Below are 19130 nucleotides of genomic sequence, written 5' to 3' on the forward strand. Positions count from 1 at the left end.
CTTTCGAGATGTCATTTTCGCGAGAAATAAAGAAAACGAAAGTTTTTCTGGATGTCTTCAGCGTGGTGTAATTCCAGGAAGGAGCAGAAAGGGCAAAAGAACAGAGGGGAGTTTTTTTTTAATAAATGATAAAAAAGGAGATAAAAATAAAATGTCAGTGCTCGCTGATGCTAAGAGGAAACAGCGGTTCAGTGCGTCACCCAGTCGCAACGACCGCAGAAGCCGTAGCGGTCTTGCTTATAAATAGGCCTCTTCACTTGCAGCGCTCCATCGACAGCATCGGAGCGCTCGCAAAACCTCCACACCTTCCTGAAATAGTAGCCACTAGCTTGAGCTGCTCCCCTTGGACCGATCGATCGAGCTCCTTGCTTCCTGATCATCATATACTCTCACTAGTTCTATCATATCAGCCTTCCACACGGATTTATAGCTAGCTACCAGATCGATCAGCTCCGTAACTGATGGAGTTTGACCTGCTGAATTACAGCCCGGAAGCGCAGCTTGAGCTGATGAACACGATGCTCCAGCTGGAGCAGCTCACTGCTCTGGACGGCCATCAGTCGCCGACGATGGCACCTGTCTCGCCGCGGATATCCCCGATGCAAACCCATGCAGGTCACAGCTTCTCGCCTCCGCCACACACGACCACGATCACGACCACCACCGGGTACCCAGCAGAGCAGTACACACCGCCGCCAGCGGCCGCCGCTACCGGCGGCCTCGAGTCCCTCCAGGACTGCTACGTGCTGTCGTCGTCCCCGGGCGGCGCCGCGGCGGCCGCGCTGCAGCAGGCCATGGGGTCGTCGTCGCCGACGTCGTCGGCGGACGCGATGCGGGAGGCGGTCTTCCACATCGCCGCGCTGCAGCCGGTGGAGATTGAACCGGAGGCGGTGCGGCCCCCGAAGCGGCGCAACGTGCGCATCTCCAAGGACCCGCAGAGCGTGGCGGCGCGGCTGCGGCGGGAGCGCATCAGCGAGCGCATCCGCACCCTGCAGCGCCTCGTGCCGGGGGGCACCAAGATGGACACGGCCTCCATGCTGGACGAGGCCATCCACTACGTCAAGTTCCTCAAGTCCCAGGTGCAGTCCCTGGAGCGCGCCGCCGCCGCCACCCACCGCGCCGCCACGCTCGGGGCCGCCTACCCGGCCTTCCACGCGCCGTGGCAGTACGCGCTGCCCCACGGCGACATATGACGAACGAACGCCACGGCAGCGCGCGCCCGCCGTTTGGCGTCTCGATGGGACGACGACGACACGACGGCCTCTGCTGATGCTCTTGTGGCGTTGTGTGTGCATCAGCTAGCTAGCGCATGATCACATACTTGTGTAAAGCAGTAGGAGCTAGCCTTGATACATTTATTGCTGTAGTAGCCGCATACGGCATACGACGTGGTTGCTCCAATTTTTTTGTTGGAGTCGCTCGCAGCCCGTGCATGCGCGTGAGTAGTACGTACGCACTTGCTCTACCCTACGTAGGCTGTACATTTACATTGTACCCCCTTGTTTTCTTCTATCCATGGAGTGGTTCATCATCTTCGCACGCTAGCTAGCGAGGTTTCGCAGTAGACAACAGTGTGGCGTGTGATCCTTAAATTTCGTTCGCATGCGCCCCAGGGCAAGAAGCACACATGTCCTTTCTCTCCTTCATCGGTGCAAGCGACTGGCAAATCGGCCGACAAGACAAGCTAAGTTGACCGTCCATCAATGCAGACGGTGGCCGTGTCTCCGCTCCCGGCCGATTCAGGCTTATCTCGCGTCACGTCGATCCGTGCATGTCGTCTATTTGCAATCGCACGCAGACGCAACCCAAGATGAAGAAAAAATCATGCGCTGTTACATCTAGCGATCGAGCCGCAACATGCAACGGTAAATCAGCCGGGCGGCCCTGGCATGCATGCTTGTAGGCTGTAGCGGTAGTAGATGCAGGTGCTCAACCGTTTCTGTCGGGCGCCGCTTCGTCGCCGCATGTGGCGGTGTCCGCCGGCCGGCCGCCCGGCCATGAACAGTTGGTGCCTGAGGAGGAGGTGGTTGCCGTTGTTTCGAAACCGTTGCGGAATTATGAGCTAGGCCGCAGGGCCCCACCGTGGATGGTGTTCGGTAATGTTGGCTCGCACCTCGCAGGCACGCAGCATGTGAGTGTATATATCGTCACTTGAATCGCAACAAAATTTAAGCATCACATGGTTGCAGCACGGAATATACAAAACGCTCAAGAGATCTGCCGCTGATCTTGCAGCTACAGTGAGGTGGGTTCATGATGCTCAATCATTGTTCATCGATCTTTATCTGTAGTACGGGCACTAATTAACGAAATAATTTAGGACCTTCATCAGAAGCATTTAATCTCTCCACTGCAGCACGAAACAGAGCAGGTTTGCTGCTGTCTGAAAGACTACACTGTATTACTGTACGCATTGAATTGAAGATGAACTTCGCCATCAGATAAGCCACGATGGATCGACGACCACACGTATGGATCAAAACACATACTCCCGTGTAGATTTCTCACCAGTCCATGACTACCATTAGGTCAACACAGCAAGCTAAGCCATGCTGGATCATCGTGCTCCTGGACCACGAGATGTGTGCGATCTCCGCCGTGAATTCCCCTGCTGTCCGGTGGCTGCTCGATGGTATATATCTTTTTCGCGACACACACTGTAGTTTAATCTTTTGATCCACTTGAGAGATGAGAAGGACGGTTGGCGGCATGGCGCTGTGGGCCGTTATGACGTATGGGCATGCAAAACGGAGTGGAGACTGGAGCAGAGACTAACCGACTGATGCTGAAATTTGCCTGTGCTTCGTAGGAGTATATGACACGAATGAAAGCAAAGCCGAGAGATGCACTGTGGTATCTTAATGGCCGGATAGGTGACGGTGCATCAAAAGAAGGCAGTACTGTGCACTAGCACTAGTACAGATGAATAGGTGATAAATTACACACGGCCCATGCCATTGTAGCGGAGGACTGACTGATTATTCCACGGGTGGAAAAGAAGAAAGCGGATTCCACATACGATGAACGAGGCACTACTGGCTCGATCACTGAACACACATCGATCGGCATCTCAAAGATGCTACAAATCTATAACATATCCGTGCCTTTTCGGATTTCGATCGATCACGTGTCAATTAAAATCAACATTTGGCGAGCTTTGGCTCCTCCTAAAATTGCTCTGACCTTGATTTTTTTTTGGTGGAACGGCTTCTCCAGTAAAGCTAAACGCTTGCTAAAAACATATAGCAAAATGATTTATATAATATTTCAAAAAAAACGATAGAAACTAAAAGTTTTAGTTCTAACTCCTACTTTAAAAAAGAGCTTCGGCTCCTTGATGGTTTAAGAAGCGGAAGCGGCTTCTTTTGGAAGCCTACAGAAGAGGGACGGAGCTAGGTGTTGTTTAGTTATAGCATCGGAAATGCAAATGGGATGGAATTAAAGCTGTGGACGTTACCGCAAGACATACCATTTGAACTATTTTTATTTCCATTTGTGTTACTGTTGTACGAACCAAACAGCATGTCAACACGCAAGTTGGGACATGACCCCTCCTATCTATTATGTTCTCTACTACTGTCTAAATAGTAACTTTGGTACTGTTTATGAGTAGATAATAATGCTTAATTATATAGGCTGGCCCCTCCTGCATGGTTTTGGTCAAGCTCCACCACTGCTACAAAAGAGATCTAATCCACGGCCTATAGAGCTCCAACAAACTTGTCAGTACAAGTCTAGGACCGACCATTGCAGGGGCTTGTTTAGATCAGATAGGAATAGTTATTCATTGAGACAAAAAAATTAAAGTTAGCTAGTTAGTTGGCTAAAAATTTAGCATTCCTATTAGCTTCTGTTTATTAGATAAGTTAAAGCTAAAAATTATTTGACTAATAGTTAACCCTATTCATCGAACGGACATCTCGCCTGTCGGCAACAAGAACGGCGAATCAGCAGCAGCAGCTCACGGTCTGAGCTGATGGAGAGGAACAGAGACGACGACCGGCGAGCTCCCCAAGTCAACACCGCGACTGCCGGATCGCTGCCACCTGGTGGAGCCACCGCCGGATGCGCGGCACGTAGCGGTCGCCGCGACAGCGGCCGGTCGGCTTTGGCGCTCGGTCCGCGGTCGCCCGCGGACACGCGTCGGGCGGGGAGCGGGCGCGGCCCCGCGCGCGGGGAGGTCGGGCTCGGAACAGGATCCGCGCGAGATCTTGCAGGGGCGCAGGTGCATCCCACCTCGCCGAGGCTTGCGAGCGCGGGTGGTGACCGGGCGGGAGGCAGTGTTGGAACACGAACTAGGAATCGCACCACCAGCACCAGGACGGCCGGGCCGCGGGCGGACGGCGCCGTATCTCCCCGCGACCAACCTGATCTCTGTCCCCTTTGGTCGCTTTGTTTTAGGTTTGTTGAACTTGAACACGCTTTTTTCTTACCGAAACAATGAGGCTGCGCCGTGTGTAAAGTATTTTTTACCTGTTTATTATGAAGGTAGTATAATATAATATCCGTCTCGTTCACATTTAGTTTGTCTTTGAGATGGATGGCAAAAGAAGTTTATGCCTTGATTATCAGAGGCACCAATACAGTATGATTCGTCTATGACAGATAATCCACCAGTGATCCAGAGCTGATGCAAATCGGCTGCTGCAATGACACGGTAATTGCAGCTGATCAGCGTCCCAGATACAAATCGGGCGCCACTGACGCTTTGTGATTGTTGCCTGGTTTTGGAACATTTAGTTTGGATATTCAGGCTGTTCGCTCGTTGGTTTCAGCAAGAGCTTATCAACCAGCCAATAGTGTTTTCCTCTCACAATAAACCAGCAACATTTGGGCTTATCAGCCCAGAAACCAAAAACGAACCAGCCGATTGAGAGGGATGACATATGGGTAGGCATTTGCAGCTTTCTCATCATCCCAATAATCCTTGCTTTGAGTCCCCCTATCTATCAAGATCATTGTGTGGGGGCCGGTCCTGATTTGGGTCCGGGCACCAACCCTCAATGGAATTGCTTGGGGCGAAGGCTGGTGGATGCTGCTGCCCTCGCGAAAGGGCATTGCTTGGGCAGGATGCATGCACCTGAACCACCAATGGAGATCAATGGACCAGCCTGATAGGTATGTCAGTATATGTCTCATTGGACAATACTCGAGGGAAGACCAAAGGAGACAGAGATAATGACGCAGTCTAGGCCACAACAAGATATAACTTTGCAGGTTATACGTATATATAGCTCTACAACTATTTGGAGGAATAATAGTCTTTATTCCGGTCTCCCTAGGAGGCTAGGAGACATGCACTCCATTTTTACAACTTTTTTTTTCTTCCAGGGACCTGAATTTCATTATTGAGAAGGAGCAATGAGCCAACGAAGTTACAGTCTTCACCTGTCTGAGCACCCATTATACTTAGCTCTACGGCAGTAATAATAGTATGAAAGAGATTTTCAGAAGATAATCTTGTGTGTTGTGTCTACCTACCATGAGCAGCTGAGCACTACTCCAATGTTTTTCTTTCGCCATGATGCACCTGTTTCTTAAGAACATCGTTGATTTGACCTAAATTCATTACACTCTTGGATATTTGCTCCCTTCAGGATCACACCAAACATTCTCTCTGTCCACTCTGTGAAGTCAGTGAGCAGTCCCTGTTTTACCAGCGACGGGCCACGAGATTTCGGCCCAACAACTGTACAGTGACCCATCATTCCCGCCAGCTCTACTTACAAGTTAATACGGTTTACAGTTAGCGCAATCATTCACATCAGTTTCAAATCGAGTTGGAATCCAAACACAACACACAGCCATTTCTTCCCAGCCGTCACGTGATCGCCATGACCACCCAGTTGAACCGTGCGTTGTGTTCACGTGCATGCCCAGTCGGTGCCTGTCCTGATGATGCAATTGCAAGTTTTAATTTGCGACGTGTTTTGTGCGAGAAAGAACCCCCACCATCCAGGTCGTGCCCGGCCGATTGTTCCGTGGTCAGCTTTCCCGTCCGTCTCTGCTGCTCGGTAGTAGTAGTACATCCAAGCCGGACGGACAACAGGCAGCAGAGCACGGCAGCGTTGGTGTCGTATTTGGTTTATAAGTTATGATTTATCAGCCAACGAATAATATTTTTCTTTTATATTAAACTTGTCAACAGTACTTTTAGTCATGGCTTATAAGGCCTCGTTTAGATTGCGAAAAAATTTCAACCCGATGAATAGTAGCACTTTCGTCTTATTTGATAAATATTGTCCAATCGTGGACCAACTAGGCTCAAAAGATTCATCTCGTGATTTCGAACTAAACTGTGCAATTAGTTATTTTTTTACCTATATTTAATACTTTATATAAACAGCTAAAAATTGATGTGACGGAGAGAGTGAAAAAACTTGGAAAGGCCTAAGCTAAACCAGCCCAATCGAATAGGGCAGAAGAACCACATGGGCCGGCTCTGGTCGCGCTAGCAGCCTGGGCGGCTACTCCGCCGGCCGGTTGGCCCCCATCCCAAGCGCTCCCGATGACGACGACCGGCAGACAGCCAACGAGGGCTGCAGAGCGGCACCACTGCGGCAGGGCCGGCAGCACGCGGGATCGCGTACCCGGTCGTTGGAAATTGTAGGTGCGCCGCATTGAATGGCGACGTTTGCGTCTACTGGGGGCGTGCCGCCGCCCGCCGATGAGCGACGAGGGCTACTGGCTGGGTCGCCTGACGGACGGACGTACCGACGACGGTTGGGATGGTACTTGAATAGTAGAAAGCGCGGCTGCGATCGAGGGTGGTCCGGTGACTGGGCGGCGGTTTGGTCCTGCATTCCTGGCCGGGTAGATTCCACGGGAAGCTAGACCACCGGATCGTGCAGACTGCAGATTTGCACTGCTCAAGTTGTTAGATTTTTATTTGAGCCTGTCTACCTGATACCCATGTGTTTTGAAGCCAACCAACACACAAGTGTTTTCAGGGAAGAAAACACATAGATTTCTCCCACAAAAAAATCGTGTGTTTTTTTGCAACCTAGCACCCAAATTTGGGCAGCCTAGCTAACAAGCAATTCCCACCTTACAAAGGAAAAAACGTGTGTTTTTTCCCTCAGTAGCACACAAATTCCATGCTGAGAGACAAACCATGTGTTTTACAAGAAAACAACACACGAATCTACTTGTAGTTATACTTATACTTGTACTTGTATTCTGCTGTAGTTGTACTCTGTTGTTGTATTCTGTCTGAGAAGAAAATACACAGATTAGTTGTCCTTGGGAAAACCTCTGCTCTCGTCTCCTGAGGGGCAAGAAGCAACAGATCGAAGGAGAAAAAGAAGCACTCACCTCGACAGACATGGTTAGCACACCCATCATTTGAATCCAATCTGCTTGTATGTGTTAGATCCATGGAATTTGTGGTCATGAGAGGGCAACAGGATGGCCTTCAGCATCAGCACTTGTGCTTGATCCAACAACAGGGCATTGTCCTAGTTCCTCACTGTGAATAAGGAGAGGATCCAGCATACATTACGTGAGATAAGAGCATCACATAGATAGCATAATCTCACACACGCAGAGAGAAAATCACAATTTTCTTGGCCAATCTCTATATACTTTGCAGGCACACCACACATATTTGTTATGCAAGAAAGGCAGTCTTGAGACAGGTCATAATGAAGGCCTGGGAAGTAGCGATCATTTGATCTGTTACCACTTGAATCACCTCCCGATTGAGCCTTCGGAATAGGTCCTTCAGTTCTTCACTATCCAAATCTGTAGCATATGGAAGAAATAAATCTAAGTAGTCATTCCTGACCAACAGAAAGTAAGCTAGTATGTACTTCTGCCATCAACTCTGATCTTGCTGGCCAAACAGCCGACAGAGATGCAGAACCAAAGAGCCCAGAAGGGCAACCATGCTTTTTGAGTTGCAATCTTGTAACTCTTCCATTATTTCTCTGATCTATGACAAAATTGAGGACTCTACGTCAGAAAGTTCAGAGGCACCCTCTGGAAAAATCAAGAGACAACTATCAACAAATGCATAACGTTCTTTGATAAGTTCCATACAAATTCTAGATTAAAAGCAGAGTATATAATAGATACAAGAAAGATACTAGGCTAGGCCACAACAAGATATTCAACTTCACATTTGAACTCTATGTAAGAAATATCTTCAGTGCTGATCTCAAGCTTTGCCGTAGCTAGAATCAACTAAAATTATAAACTACAGCGCTAAAAATCTCAAAGATACTCTCCCATAGAAATTCTCTTTGAGATAAAGCTACTCTTCCTTCGTTGTTGATTTATCAGCAAAGCAGCAAGAATACTGCTGCATGGCAGACTTCTAATATACGGCAGACTTCTAATTCAGTTAGATCATATCAATCAACCAATAAATCACACAAGAGCAAGTACTTGATGAGTCGTTACAAATTACTAGGCTACATTTGTAACAAAATAGCTGCACAAGATTTTTTTTTAAAAAAAATCCAACACAATGCTAACTCAACTGATTCCTGGTTTAACAAAGCTTAATGCGCATACAGTCTTAAACAAGTTTTGGGAGAGAAATACGGAGATGGGAGAGGCTTTTAATTGGCACGTTTCTGTTACCATTGTCTCAAAACTGAAGAAAATAAAATATACAGATGTCCCATGCTGATTATTGTTCCAGATGCAAGGCAAGACTTCCACAACGTTTAGGATGACTATTTCCAAGATAAACTGAATATTACTAGTAATCTTCTGGACCTGTAAAAACAAAGGTAAGTGACACCATCTCTTTAACAAATAAAATAATAAAAGTGCACAACATCTCTCTGAATATTCTCAAATATCAGATTCAACTGTTATACTCCACAAAGATACCATATTCAATTAATAATATCCACTTTGTTATATTGATGGATTTGGTGTCACAAAACCATTTGCATTAACAAATGCATTATAATGCCAGCTATAAATACAGACTAAGCATGCTACACACAAAAGAAAACAAAAGACAAACAGAAACAAAGGAGTAACTTAACACAAACATATTCCTATTATAAATAAATTACAAAACACAAATATAAAAATTGCACATTTCACATAGTGTAACTTCTAATTGCCACTAATGCAATTTACACACTAAGATAAAGATGGCCTGGGTGCAAAAGTGACCATATCTCAAAAGATAGCTCTTGGTAAAAGGCAGTCAGGAAATAGGAATAGAGAGAGCTAGATCTTACAGGTCCTCAAGCTGCTTGAGCTTGGAGATAGAGAAGGGCTTAAGTGCAATTCCACCTTTCATGATGATGATTGTCAGGATTGATAGGATATCTGACTTAACTTGCAATGGAAATCAATCACCAAGGATGTGAATAAGAGGTCTACATACACATGAACACACACAAAAGAAAAACTAAATTAGAGCTACAATGGCAGCATGCCATAGAGCAAAGACAAAAAAAACATGCACTTAGATAATCAAATCATCTAGAATGGCAAAAAAAAAATGCAAAACCGCCAGCCTTCAGTGGCATGTGTAGCACTTTGGCCTCAGCTGAACATTCAGATGGAGTCATTAAGAATTTTATAACCATTGGTGGCTACCATGGAATCCATCTAACCATCCATTCCCTGCCATGTGAAATGAGCGAGAAGAAATGGGGAAAGGAAGCGACCGCTCGGCTCCCAGAGCGAGACCCGAGATACAAATAGTGCACAAGGTGGTGGGGCCAGCCCATCAGCTTCACATCGAAACCAAGGAGCGGATGCGGCTGAGGGAGTGCACAGATGGAGCGAGAGACAGATCGGGCAGCCGTGTTGCAAACAAAGAAAACACACACGTGTGATATACCAATTCCGAAGAAGTGGAACTAGAAGCTCACAGCCAATGAGCAACTAGGCAGCCACCTCATTAACAATAGTTTGCATCATAGGCCTTTAAATTTTAGATTTAATAACTAGAAAACACAAGAAACAAGTCCCAACTCTTGTCCTACATCCAACATCCTTCATCTAACACAATCCTAAGCTAATCTTCTACCTCCAGCTTACTTCACCTAACACAAACACAGATTACAAGAGACAATTACAATAGACAATTTTTTCTGTGGAAGGACAATAGACAAAATTTTCTCCCTAGACTAGCACAAGTACAAGCAAAGATGGGGAGGAGCAGCACAATAACAAATACAATAGACAATTTTTTTTTATGGAAGGACAATAGACAACATTTTCTCCCCAGACCAGCACAATTACAAGCAAAGATGGGGAGCAACAGCACAAAAACAATTACAATAGACAATTTTTTTTTCAATGGAAGGACAATAGACAGATATTGTCAAGAAATCAACACAATCACAGACATATATGGATAGGTAACCCACCATAGGCGGAGTTAAAAACTTTTAACAAACAAATAAACAATATAAATATATGTATGCATATAAAAAACAATTTATTACAAAGCACCCATAAGTCTATAAGTAGCATGAAGAAGGTATAATAAAAGATTAAAGGCCCAAATATGGTCCGAAGAGATTGCCCAGAAATATAGAAAAACAAAAGTAAAAGCCAAACAATTGACCTAGACCCAAAAAAGACTGAGTTTCCACTCATGGCCCAAATTTGCACAATAGACACACCAAAATTGCAGTAGTTTAACATTGCAATTTACTGGTAACAAGTTTGAAATCAAGAAAATGGTGACTAAGTTGGACCACTCAAGCAACCTCATAATCACAAGTTTACACAAAGATTTGCTTAAGTTCACAGAAAAGTATTTCACAACAATATATAAGGCATTTCCATCAACTAACATATAAGGAGTGGTCATTAGGCAATTAGGGGCTGCAACAACTCACCATAGAAAGGAAAGCCCATGCATCCTCTTTACAGCATCAGTAGCTTATGCAACATCTTCAAAGACAACACAAAGTTGGTCAAATGTAGTAGATCCAAAGTGGATGGAGTAGATCCATTGCCGATGATACAGAATACCTGAAAAAGTGAAAGAAAGTGTGTTCAGAACATTATTGTTTAACCAACTTTGCTGGTCCAATGTATAGCAGTACCAAGGCACAACACAAAGGCAAAAAAAATAAATAAAAGATAGAACATACAGATATGAAATATAGAGCACATACAGTGAAATAGAAAATGTGGGTGAAATACCCAATCCTTAGAACCTAATGCACTGCTACTAATATCTCCTTCTTAGAAACAACTAGCTGTGTGGAAATGTGGGTGAAAAATATACTCATTTCCAGGGAGTAGAACTATCATACTAAATTTATAGGACTGAAATATATATTCATTTCTAGGGAATAGTATGACATGGCAAACTACAGTCTATATATCATCAGCAAGCGCCGGCGACATCTCCAACAACAGATCCCCCACCCAAATCACAAATAAGTGCAAAAACAAGGGGAGCAAGTGCCAAACCAGGTACCTCCAGAGTTCTAGCAATGGCAGACGACGAGCGAAGCGGTGATGACCAGGAGCGAGACGATGGACAGAGACGGGGAGGGGCGGAACGGCGACGTCGCCTCTCAAATCGCCTCTCCGGCCAGGAGAGCTGCCGGAGGGAGACGACGATGGGTTATGGGGGAAATCATACAGGCGCGACTCTGATTCAAAACAGTAACATCCAGAGTGGGGCCGGCAAGTCAGTGTCACAAGAAAGCTAGGTGCGCCGAGGCGTCAATTGCTGATCCTGTTGCCAGAAAATTCATATGCTACAGAAGTTACTACAACATGGCATCGCCACTTTAGACATAACTGGAGAGGCATCAGATCAGAACAATCAAAAGACAAACACATAGTACTGGTGCATATGGACCACAGAAACTATACAGATGTCTATAGTTGAATGACAAGACCTAATATATAGCTGACGTACAATATAGCTGAATGACATTTCAGGGTCAGTACCAAAATGTGCACGTCCTACTCTAACTCAAAAAGACTTACCCAAGGCTATACACAGCTGAGTGGAGCATGTAAATCTTCTGGCTTCACCGTAGAGCGATAAAACATTCACTTGTGTGCTGGCACAAATCACAATTGACATGTTAAATTTATTTATATAGTATGACAAAGACAAATAACTGAAATGAACAGCTAGGACAAAGGTGGGCCAGTAAAAGACAGCACGCTTGGAGACAATGGAATGCATACTTGCCAATTTACTGCTAGGTATGCACCACAATCAGCGTAGATTAGCCCACAGAATAAGACATTCATGCATTAACTTGGAGGCACTGACCAACCAAATTTGATTCGCTCAAACCAGCAACAATTCATATGGAAAACTATATAACAGAAGAAAAAACTTACAGGTAAAGTTTTTAAAGATCACAAACACATACAAGCATGAACCTTGAGCTCTGACTTAAGACAAGCATGAAATTTGCACATATTTCACGTTCATTATAGTTCCACATATTGCACATGCTCATAACTAAAATTGCAATGCTCGTTACTTGCAATTTACATTATCAGTGATTGCGATAAGTGCCTTTGATCCAAGTAAGCAACCTAAGATCGGCACTCAAGATTTTTGGTTAATTTTCTGCTTACTGGACAGTACAACATGTATGTATTGGACATGATATTGTAAACTATGTTTTCCAGTAGCTCATCCTAGGAAGCCTAAACGAGGAGATATTAGCATGTGTATATATACGACATGTTTAAACTAAACAAAATTTTCAGAAATATGTACAATTGGCATACATCTACAAATTAGCATTGCAAAAGTTATTACCTTGCCAGTATAAAGAGAAGCAGAGTTGTTGTCTTCTGAGTTGATATCAAAACCAACTGTCATTGTCACCATTTACAGATTCACCGTCAGAAATGAAATCATCCTCCTCCATGGGTATCGAAAAAATATCAAATTTCTATTATGAAAGTATACAATGTGTAGTGCCATCCTAACTGAAATTTTGGACATTTCAACACTAAACTAAACTGCAGTTGAGTGGCAGTTCATATGTCTGCATAGTTGAATGACATCTCAGGTCAGTACCAAAATGTGCATGTCTCATTCTAACTCAAAAAAGCTTACCCAAGGCTATACACAGCTGAGTGGAGCATGTAAATCTTCTAGCTTCACATGAACTAGTCTCCACCACCATAATCAGTGCCATCTTCCTCTCACATGAACTAGACTGGTGGAGCCATAACAAAACAAAAATACAATTAATCAAGCAAATCGACACCACATCAGGAAAAGGGATCGAGGAAATCAAGCAACAAATGAGGAACACAGATCAATGGGCTAATCTAACACGATAACTTTCTGGAGTATCTTCACATACATTAGAATTTCATTATTTGTTCTTTTCCTAGTGTTTAAGAACAAAATACCTTTGGTTGGGCCATTGTACATTCTTCAGGCAAGAATAACTCGGGCTTGAAAACTCCTTCTGCAAGTAGTCCAATCAAAGTTACTAGAGACCATACTAGAGAGCACAAAAATGACAAAAATACAGCAAGTTTACATTTAGAAACAAAGAGAACACAAGTCTGCACAAAGACAGAAAACAAAGAGGACACGGTGAGCTGCTCAAACCTACAGAAAATAGAGCTGAAAATAAAAAATGTGGTTCAATACTAATCAACAATTGTACCTTTGGGCTATATATAGAGCAACGTTAGCTTCCTAGCTACAGAAAAAATTTAGGCCTACGCAAACTATAGTACTACACATTAGGATTATTCAGACATGTGTTCCTCACTAAAACATGGAAGGCAAAGGAAACACAAGATTCTGAAACAGAAAGTTGGATTGAGGTGGATACACAGGAATCAGAAATCACTGTAATGTTATTTGTTTCAAATGTGCAATTATAGGATGCAGCTATTGCAAAGCAATGCAATACTGTGATCAGGTGAAAACAAAGAATTGAAAATTAAATAAAGGCAATAGAAGCACATGTTCCCACTTTCCAACATGCCGGTTGCATACACATGCATACACAAAGTCCAAATATTATCAGCTCAAATTGCCAACTGAAAAGTTCTAACTTAATAGGTTCAAGCAATCAAGCTAAAGCCTAAAGGATGTTCTACTGAACACCAATCAGGAGTTTAGGAACAATTTGCCGATGAATAGAGTGACAAGCATCGCCTAGCAATGGAATTACAAGATTCAGTTAAAAACAGAAAGCAAATTAAAAGCAGACTCAAAAGTAGTGATGTATGCTGAACACACTAGCTATCAGATTGTGCATATCAATTTCATATCAAATAAATTACCCTTAAGAAGCTTGGTAGCAGTGTCATACATGAGACTACGCAGTCTATATATCATCAGCAAGCACACTAGTTCAACAATAAAAAGCCAAAGTGTCCATGGACAAATAGAGCCTGATCCTGTGTCCTGAACTTTAAATAACTTTAGTTGTCACTCAAGTAATATTGAAACGTCCAAACATGTGGTATCCAATAATGAAAAGTGTTTTTTTCTCATAAATTGTGGATCAACAAGTAACTAATTCAAGCCATTAGAGTACAGACTAACTCATCAGAGAAACACCAACGTGGAAAATATGCCTTACCTGGCTGCAGTGTGATCATAACAGATCAAGGAAGAAAGCAACAAAAAAAGATCACACATCCAAGAGCTATCTGACATAAGAATGCTAAATATACCATAATTACATGCCATGCTCGAGCTAACCAACACCGCCTCAGAGTAAACGACCCTTTAGCATCAAAATGTAGCAATGACAAAACCCATGCTACTTCAGTTACTGGACCAAATAAAGAACTTCAAAAATCATGTTAATGACCTCATTGCTAGCTCTCAGACCATGTTCACAGAACAGGAGTCATGCCTCTTTCATGAGCAAAAGAGCAGCAAGCGTATGGATCATATGTATATATGCTAAGTACAAAAGAAGATAATTCAGAGACTGCCTTTCAACTATCCTATTCGTCCATTTAGTATACTGGTAGGTAGTAGCTGGTAAGGTAGGAAATGCTCAGTCAACACAAAATTCCCACAAGGATTTGGAAATGCTCAGTCAACACAAAATTCCCACAAGGATTTGGAAATGCTCAGTCAACACAAAATTTCCACAAGGATTTTGCAGGCAGAAAATTGTTGTTTGTTCAGGAGGAAAAAATGTCAAAACAGATCTTGAGTTGTAGTTGCAAGTCTGAATACAACACCATAAGCAAGCACCGAAAGAAGCACAAAGCCTTGCAATATCTAAATGACTAATCCATGCCACTGCTTGCCATAGGCATGCCCCGCAGGCAAGTCCCACTTGGCACGATGCGACACGCACCTCCAGCAGCCGCCCCTGCCACAACCCTTGCCGCAACCAAATCCACAGCTAAACAAGGGGCCAACGGTTCTAGCTCCATAGATCCATGAACAGCAAGCAAAGGAGCAAAATACAACGCAAAATCCGACCTCGTCTACACCTGCCCCAACGAGGCAGCCGAGGCGTCGGCGGCGGCGCTGGTCCTCCCATCTGCTACCCCATTGATCCCCACCGCCCGGCTACATCTCAAAATCCCCCACTCAAATCTCCAACCCGCCCACCTCATCACAGTACGAATCCACAAAACCTACTCCACATTACGAAACGGGATCGAGAACAGACCTTCGCCAGCACTCGGAAACGGGGAAGCACGACTTCGCCGGAGCAATCGCCGCAGCGCCAATGGAATCGCCTTGGGCGCGCGTTGAGGTACAGAAGGCGAAGAGGAAATGAAATACTCAGAAATGGACAGGAGTAGGCGGTCAGCAGCACGGAAAGCGGGTAGGCGTCGACGGCGGGGAGCGCGTGTATCTGGGCAACACCGGAGGGGAGGGACAGCGCGGCCCAGGAGATGACCGAGGCCGGGATTGCCAGCGCGTGGGGCGATAGCAAGTGGGCCATCCAAATCATAGACAGAAACGGCAAGGTGGCATGGAGACACACGATGCCCATCCAGCGGCCACAAAATTCATGTGCTGCAAAACAAAAAAACACACGGGCAATGTATAGCATTCCTCTTTTATTTTCTACTGGATAGCATATTCGTGCATTACTACGAGATAACTAACAATTTATACTAAAAACACACGGATCGTACGATAAGATAATAATACTGGACGCGTTCGCTGGTCTGGTAAAACTAGACCAGTCGACTGATCTTCCTCAGCTAACATTGTTCATCAACCAGCCACTACACTATTTCTCTCTCACAAAACCGGCCAGTTTCAGGCAAGTTTCAGCCAGCTGAATGGGGCCACTGTAAAAATTAAATACCAACGTTAAAGTGACATTTAATCCAAAAAGCAAAGTTTATGAATTTAACACAGTCACGAAGTGCGCGGCGTCGCAGACTCTACTTTATAGACCTTTTCGTGATACGGCTAAGATAATATTTTATATTGGCAGGAAGAAATCTCTGATATCCATTTCTTTCATTGTAATTCATTTATCTGGACAATGTTTGAGGTGAAGGCACGGTTACAGTTTTTAGTAGCTTTGCGATATTTTCTAAAGCTATGAGATGATTGATGTCTTGCGATGATCTTTCCAGAGATTGGGTCGAATCCAACCTAGAGCCTCAGAACCCTGTATCTTTTTCTGGACGGGTTTCACTTCGGATGCTTCGGTAACAATATCAACGATCTCCAATCGATGGACCAAGTCGTATGGATCCCCATACAATGGCTCAGACATGTAGATTTTGTTCTTCTTGTACTTGGATACACTTGTTCCACTGAAGCTTTCATTGAAATGTTTAGACACGAACAGTGTCTGATCACCGATGTCCCTCATCCTAAACCACTCCGACGTACGGCCGTGGAGGTTGTACTTATAGATCGCGCTGCTGTAGGTGAAGCTCTGTGTCTCGTGGAACGTGCTCACCATGGCACCCACAATGTGCAGCTCACCGTTTGATTCCAGATAGCTGCGGTGGCAGAGCCCCGTAGGTGGCGACAGCGATGGCAGCAGCATCGCGATTGGAGTGGCACCGGCGACGTTGCTGCTGCAGACGGAGATTTCTCCAGTGCAGTCGATCGCCAAGAACTTGTCTTGGCAGTGGATGATGGACCCCACGGAAAACTCCAGTTTAGTGTCGAGCAGCGTCCATACGCTGTCGACTCCTACCCGGCAGAACGGGACCTCCATGGAGCACCCAAGCATGGCCATGGCCACGTACTCGCGGCCGGTGACGTCAGGCAGCGCCGAGAGCACGATCTCACGGAAGAACACGTCCCTCATGTCTTCTAGCTTGATGGCTCTGCCTGCGGCATCCGTGTCCCCGTAGCCGTTGGTGGGATGGAGGACCCACCGGCCGTGGACCCTAGACACGTGTTCCGATGAGGACGCCGCTGCGACGTGTTCGCCTACTGGCGGGAGCTCAACGCGGGGGGCACAGGCACCGGCGAATGGATTCAGCAGCGTCACGGACGCCGCCTCGTCCATGAGCACCAGCCACCCACACGAGGAGCCGCACGCTACCTTACCGCGCACGTCGGGCAGTGTCTTGGACAAGACCTTCTCCGGGACACAGTAAAAGCCGACGTGGTCCGAGTCAGGGTTGAACGGGAGCAGCAGGAGCGGCCTGAAGGTCGCGAACGGGACGGCGGCGCGCCATGGGGAGCAATCGGATCGGAAGGACGTCGCGTCATGGCCTGACATGAGACCCTGCCCGATGGACTCGTGGAGATCCTCTGGTAGGCTAGATCTCCAGTCAGGGAGAGGTAGGGACCTTCTCTTGGGATTGGGAGACGGAGTCATGGAAGACAAATGACATCAACTATGGTTCACGCAAGAAATGGTGTCTGGTGTCTACTATCGCGATGGATCATGGATTAGGGAACGTTGATATGGGGAAAGGATTCAAAATAAACAGATCCAAGGGCAATTTCAGCAAGAAACAACAAGCGAGGGCGATGGAACATGTGAGCATGAAATCAAATGAAAGGAGGAAAAAACTGTCCCTTTTGCAAATACAAAGAGGGAAAGTAATTAAATGTAGGCAGATTTGGCAAGGTTCTCAGAAATGCAAAGATGTTCCTTTTGTCTTAATTCTTTTTCCTTCTATGTTAATTCTCTTTCCTTTTGCTCATTGACATGTATGCTGGTGCATGCAAACATGCAATGTGTATATGGATAGCACAATAATTTTCTACTTCCTATTTTGCCATGATTACTCTATCACATGGCAGGCAATATTCAATCAAACAGCATGTGGGAGATGTCGTGGGATCGCAGGCGTGGACAGACGGACGAACCAAAACAAATGTCGTACAAAAAAAATATCCACATTTTATTCTTTTTAGTTATAGGAGATTAGCTTACTAGTCCCCATTGCCATGACTGGATGTAGACTTCTTAATTACAGCTGCATGTATCAGCGAATTGCTCATGCAACAACCATCTTTATGTGAGAGATGTCTACTAAATAAGGGTATCATGGTCATTTGAGTTTTATATTAATCTGTCTTTTTAGAATGACAAGTTTTGTTTAGACTGAGGGAGTACCTACATTTTTGCATGTACTCCTTCCTAAACATCGTATGTTCGAAGAACAGATGGAGCAAACAGAGGCTATGATAATTATTCCATTATTATTCAAAAAGAATGCAGTGACACCATAGCCTATCGCCACCCTTTCGGCAAAAGTACCATAGCCTATCAAATAGAAGAAACCCATGGGATCATCATACATTGATCAACTTGCTTTTTGGAGGAGAGAAGAAAAAAAATAAATACCACAAGGCAAACTTCACAGTTCCTCTGATGAAATAAAACTTGGGTGTACATGGGCTCATGGGCTATAAGTTCTAGGAATAATAACGCATCCTTCCTCTAACAAAAGCCCATGAACCATTGTTTCCATTTTTAGGAACGAACCAACGTTTCCTGCTTTGGTAATGCTATGATTAGGGACTCCCTCTGAACGTTACGTGGTCTCACATGTCTACCTATTGTATCCATCACATGTGAAAATATCCAATACCTCCCCTTCAAGTGGCTACTCAGACTTATCTTCTCCCCTTGCATCTCGTCTCTCTCCTCCATGTCTCCGTAAAATCACAGAGCTCCACCGCTGCCTTCTTCCTCCACCCAAGACGACCACGCCGCTTTCTCCCTCGGTTCGCACAGCACCTCCCCAGCCTATTCCCAAATCCCAGCGCCGACAGG

At 45.2% G+C, this 19130-nt stretch overlaps 3 protein-coding genes across 7 annotated transcripts; 1 reads left to right on the forward strand and 2 right to left on the reverse strand.

Annotated features, from left to right (window-relative positions):
- The first annotated feature begins 275 nt into the window (after nt 1-275).
- Nucleotides 276-1531, forward strand: LOC136551903 (transcription factor HEC2-like). The gene has a single exon (XM_066543433.1). The coding sequence runs from the start codon at nt 462-464 to the stop codon at nt 1191-1193; it is 732 nt and encodes a 243-aa protein (XP_066399530.1). The 5' UTR covers nt 276-461; the 3' UTR covers nt 1194-1531.
- Nucleotides 1532-6996: 5465 nt separating this feature from the next.
- Nucleotides 6997-15666, reverse strand: LOC136551904 (uncharacterized). 5 transcript variants are annotated; one of them, XM_066543434.1, is made up of 12 exons: nt 15585-15666; nt 13336-13394; nt 13034-13136; nt 12905-12962; nt 12731-12786; nt 11935-12011; nt 11414-11591; nt 10824-10959; nt 9204-9344; nt 8587-8724; nt 7315-7743; nt 6997-7212 (listed from the first exon to the last, which is right to left on the reverse strand). In XM_066543434.1, exons 4-8 carry the CDS (start codon nt 12917-12919, stop codon nt 10902-10904), a joined length of 384 nt encoding a protein of 127 aa, XP_066399531.1. In that variant the 5' UTR covers nt 12920-12962; nt 13034-13136; nt 13336-13394; nt 15585-15666; the 3' UTR covers nt 6997-7212; nt 7315-7743; nt 8587-8724; nt 9204-9344; nt 10824-10901. The 5 variants fall into 5 exon arrangements, 1 of the variants encoding a protein (XP_066399531.1); XR_010782693.1 differs by lacking the exon at nt 12905-12962 and having other exon boundaries at nt 6997-7743; nt 11414-11677; XR_010782692.1 differs by lacking the exon at nt 12905-12962 and having other exon boundaries at nt 6997-7743; nt 11414-11677; nt 12731-12836.
- A 531-nt stretch (nt 15667-16197) lies between these two features.
- On the reverse strand, nt 16198-17720 carry LOC136548728 (putative F-box protein At5g55150). The gene is made up of 2 exons (XM_066540151.1): nt 16686-17720; nt 16198-16218 (listed from the first exon to the last, which is right to left on the reverse strand). The coding sequence occupies exons 1-2, from the start codon at nt 17718-17720 to the stop codon at nt 16198-16200; spliced, it is 1056 nt and encodes a 351-aa protein (XP_066396248.1).
- Between the last annotated feature and the right edge of the window lie 1410 nt (nt 17721-19130).

This window comes from Miscanthus floridulus, chromosome 4, assembly GCF_019320115.1.
Source record: "Miscanthus floridulus cultivar M001 chromosome 4, ASM1932011v1, whole genome shotgun sequence".
NCBI lineage: Eukaryota > Viridiplantae > Streptophyta > Magnoliopsida > Poales > Poaceae > Miscanthus > Miscanthus floridulus.

Excerpts from the sequence above, each read along its gene's own strand:
- LOC136551903 (XM_066543433.1), top strand. The coding sequence starts at position 462 with ATGGAGTTTGACCTGCTGAATTACAGCCCGGAAGCGCAGCTTGAGCTG.
- LOC136551904 (XM_066543434.1), bottom strand. Across the intron at positions 11,592-11,934 it reads TCAGCTGTGTATAGCCTTGG|AGTCGCGCCTGTATGATTTC; the intron begins GTAAGTCTTTTT and ends GTTTTGAATCAG. Across the intron at positions 10,960-11,413 it reads CCATTGCTAGAACTCTGGAG|GTATTCTGTATCATCGGCAA; the intron begins GTACCTGGTTTG and ends TCACTTTTTCAG.
- LOC136548728 (XM_066540151.1), bottom strand. The coding sequence starts at position 17,720 with ATGACTCCGTCTCCCAATCCCAAGAGAAGGTCCCTACCTCTCCCTGAC. Across the intron at positions 16,219-16,685 it reads AAAGCTTCAGTGGAACAAGT|TGGCCCCATTCAGCTGGCTG; the intron begins GTATCCAAGTAC and ends TAATTTTTACAG.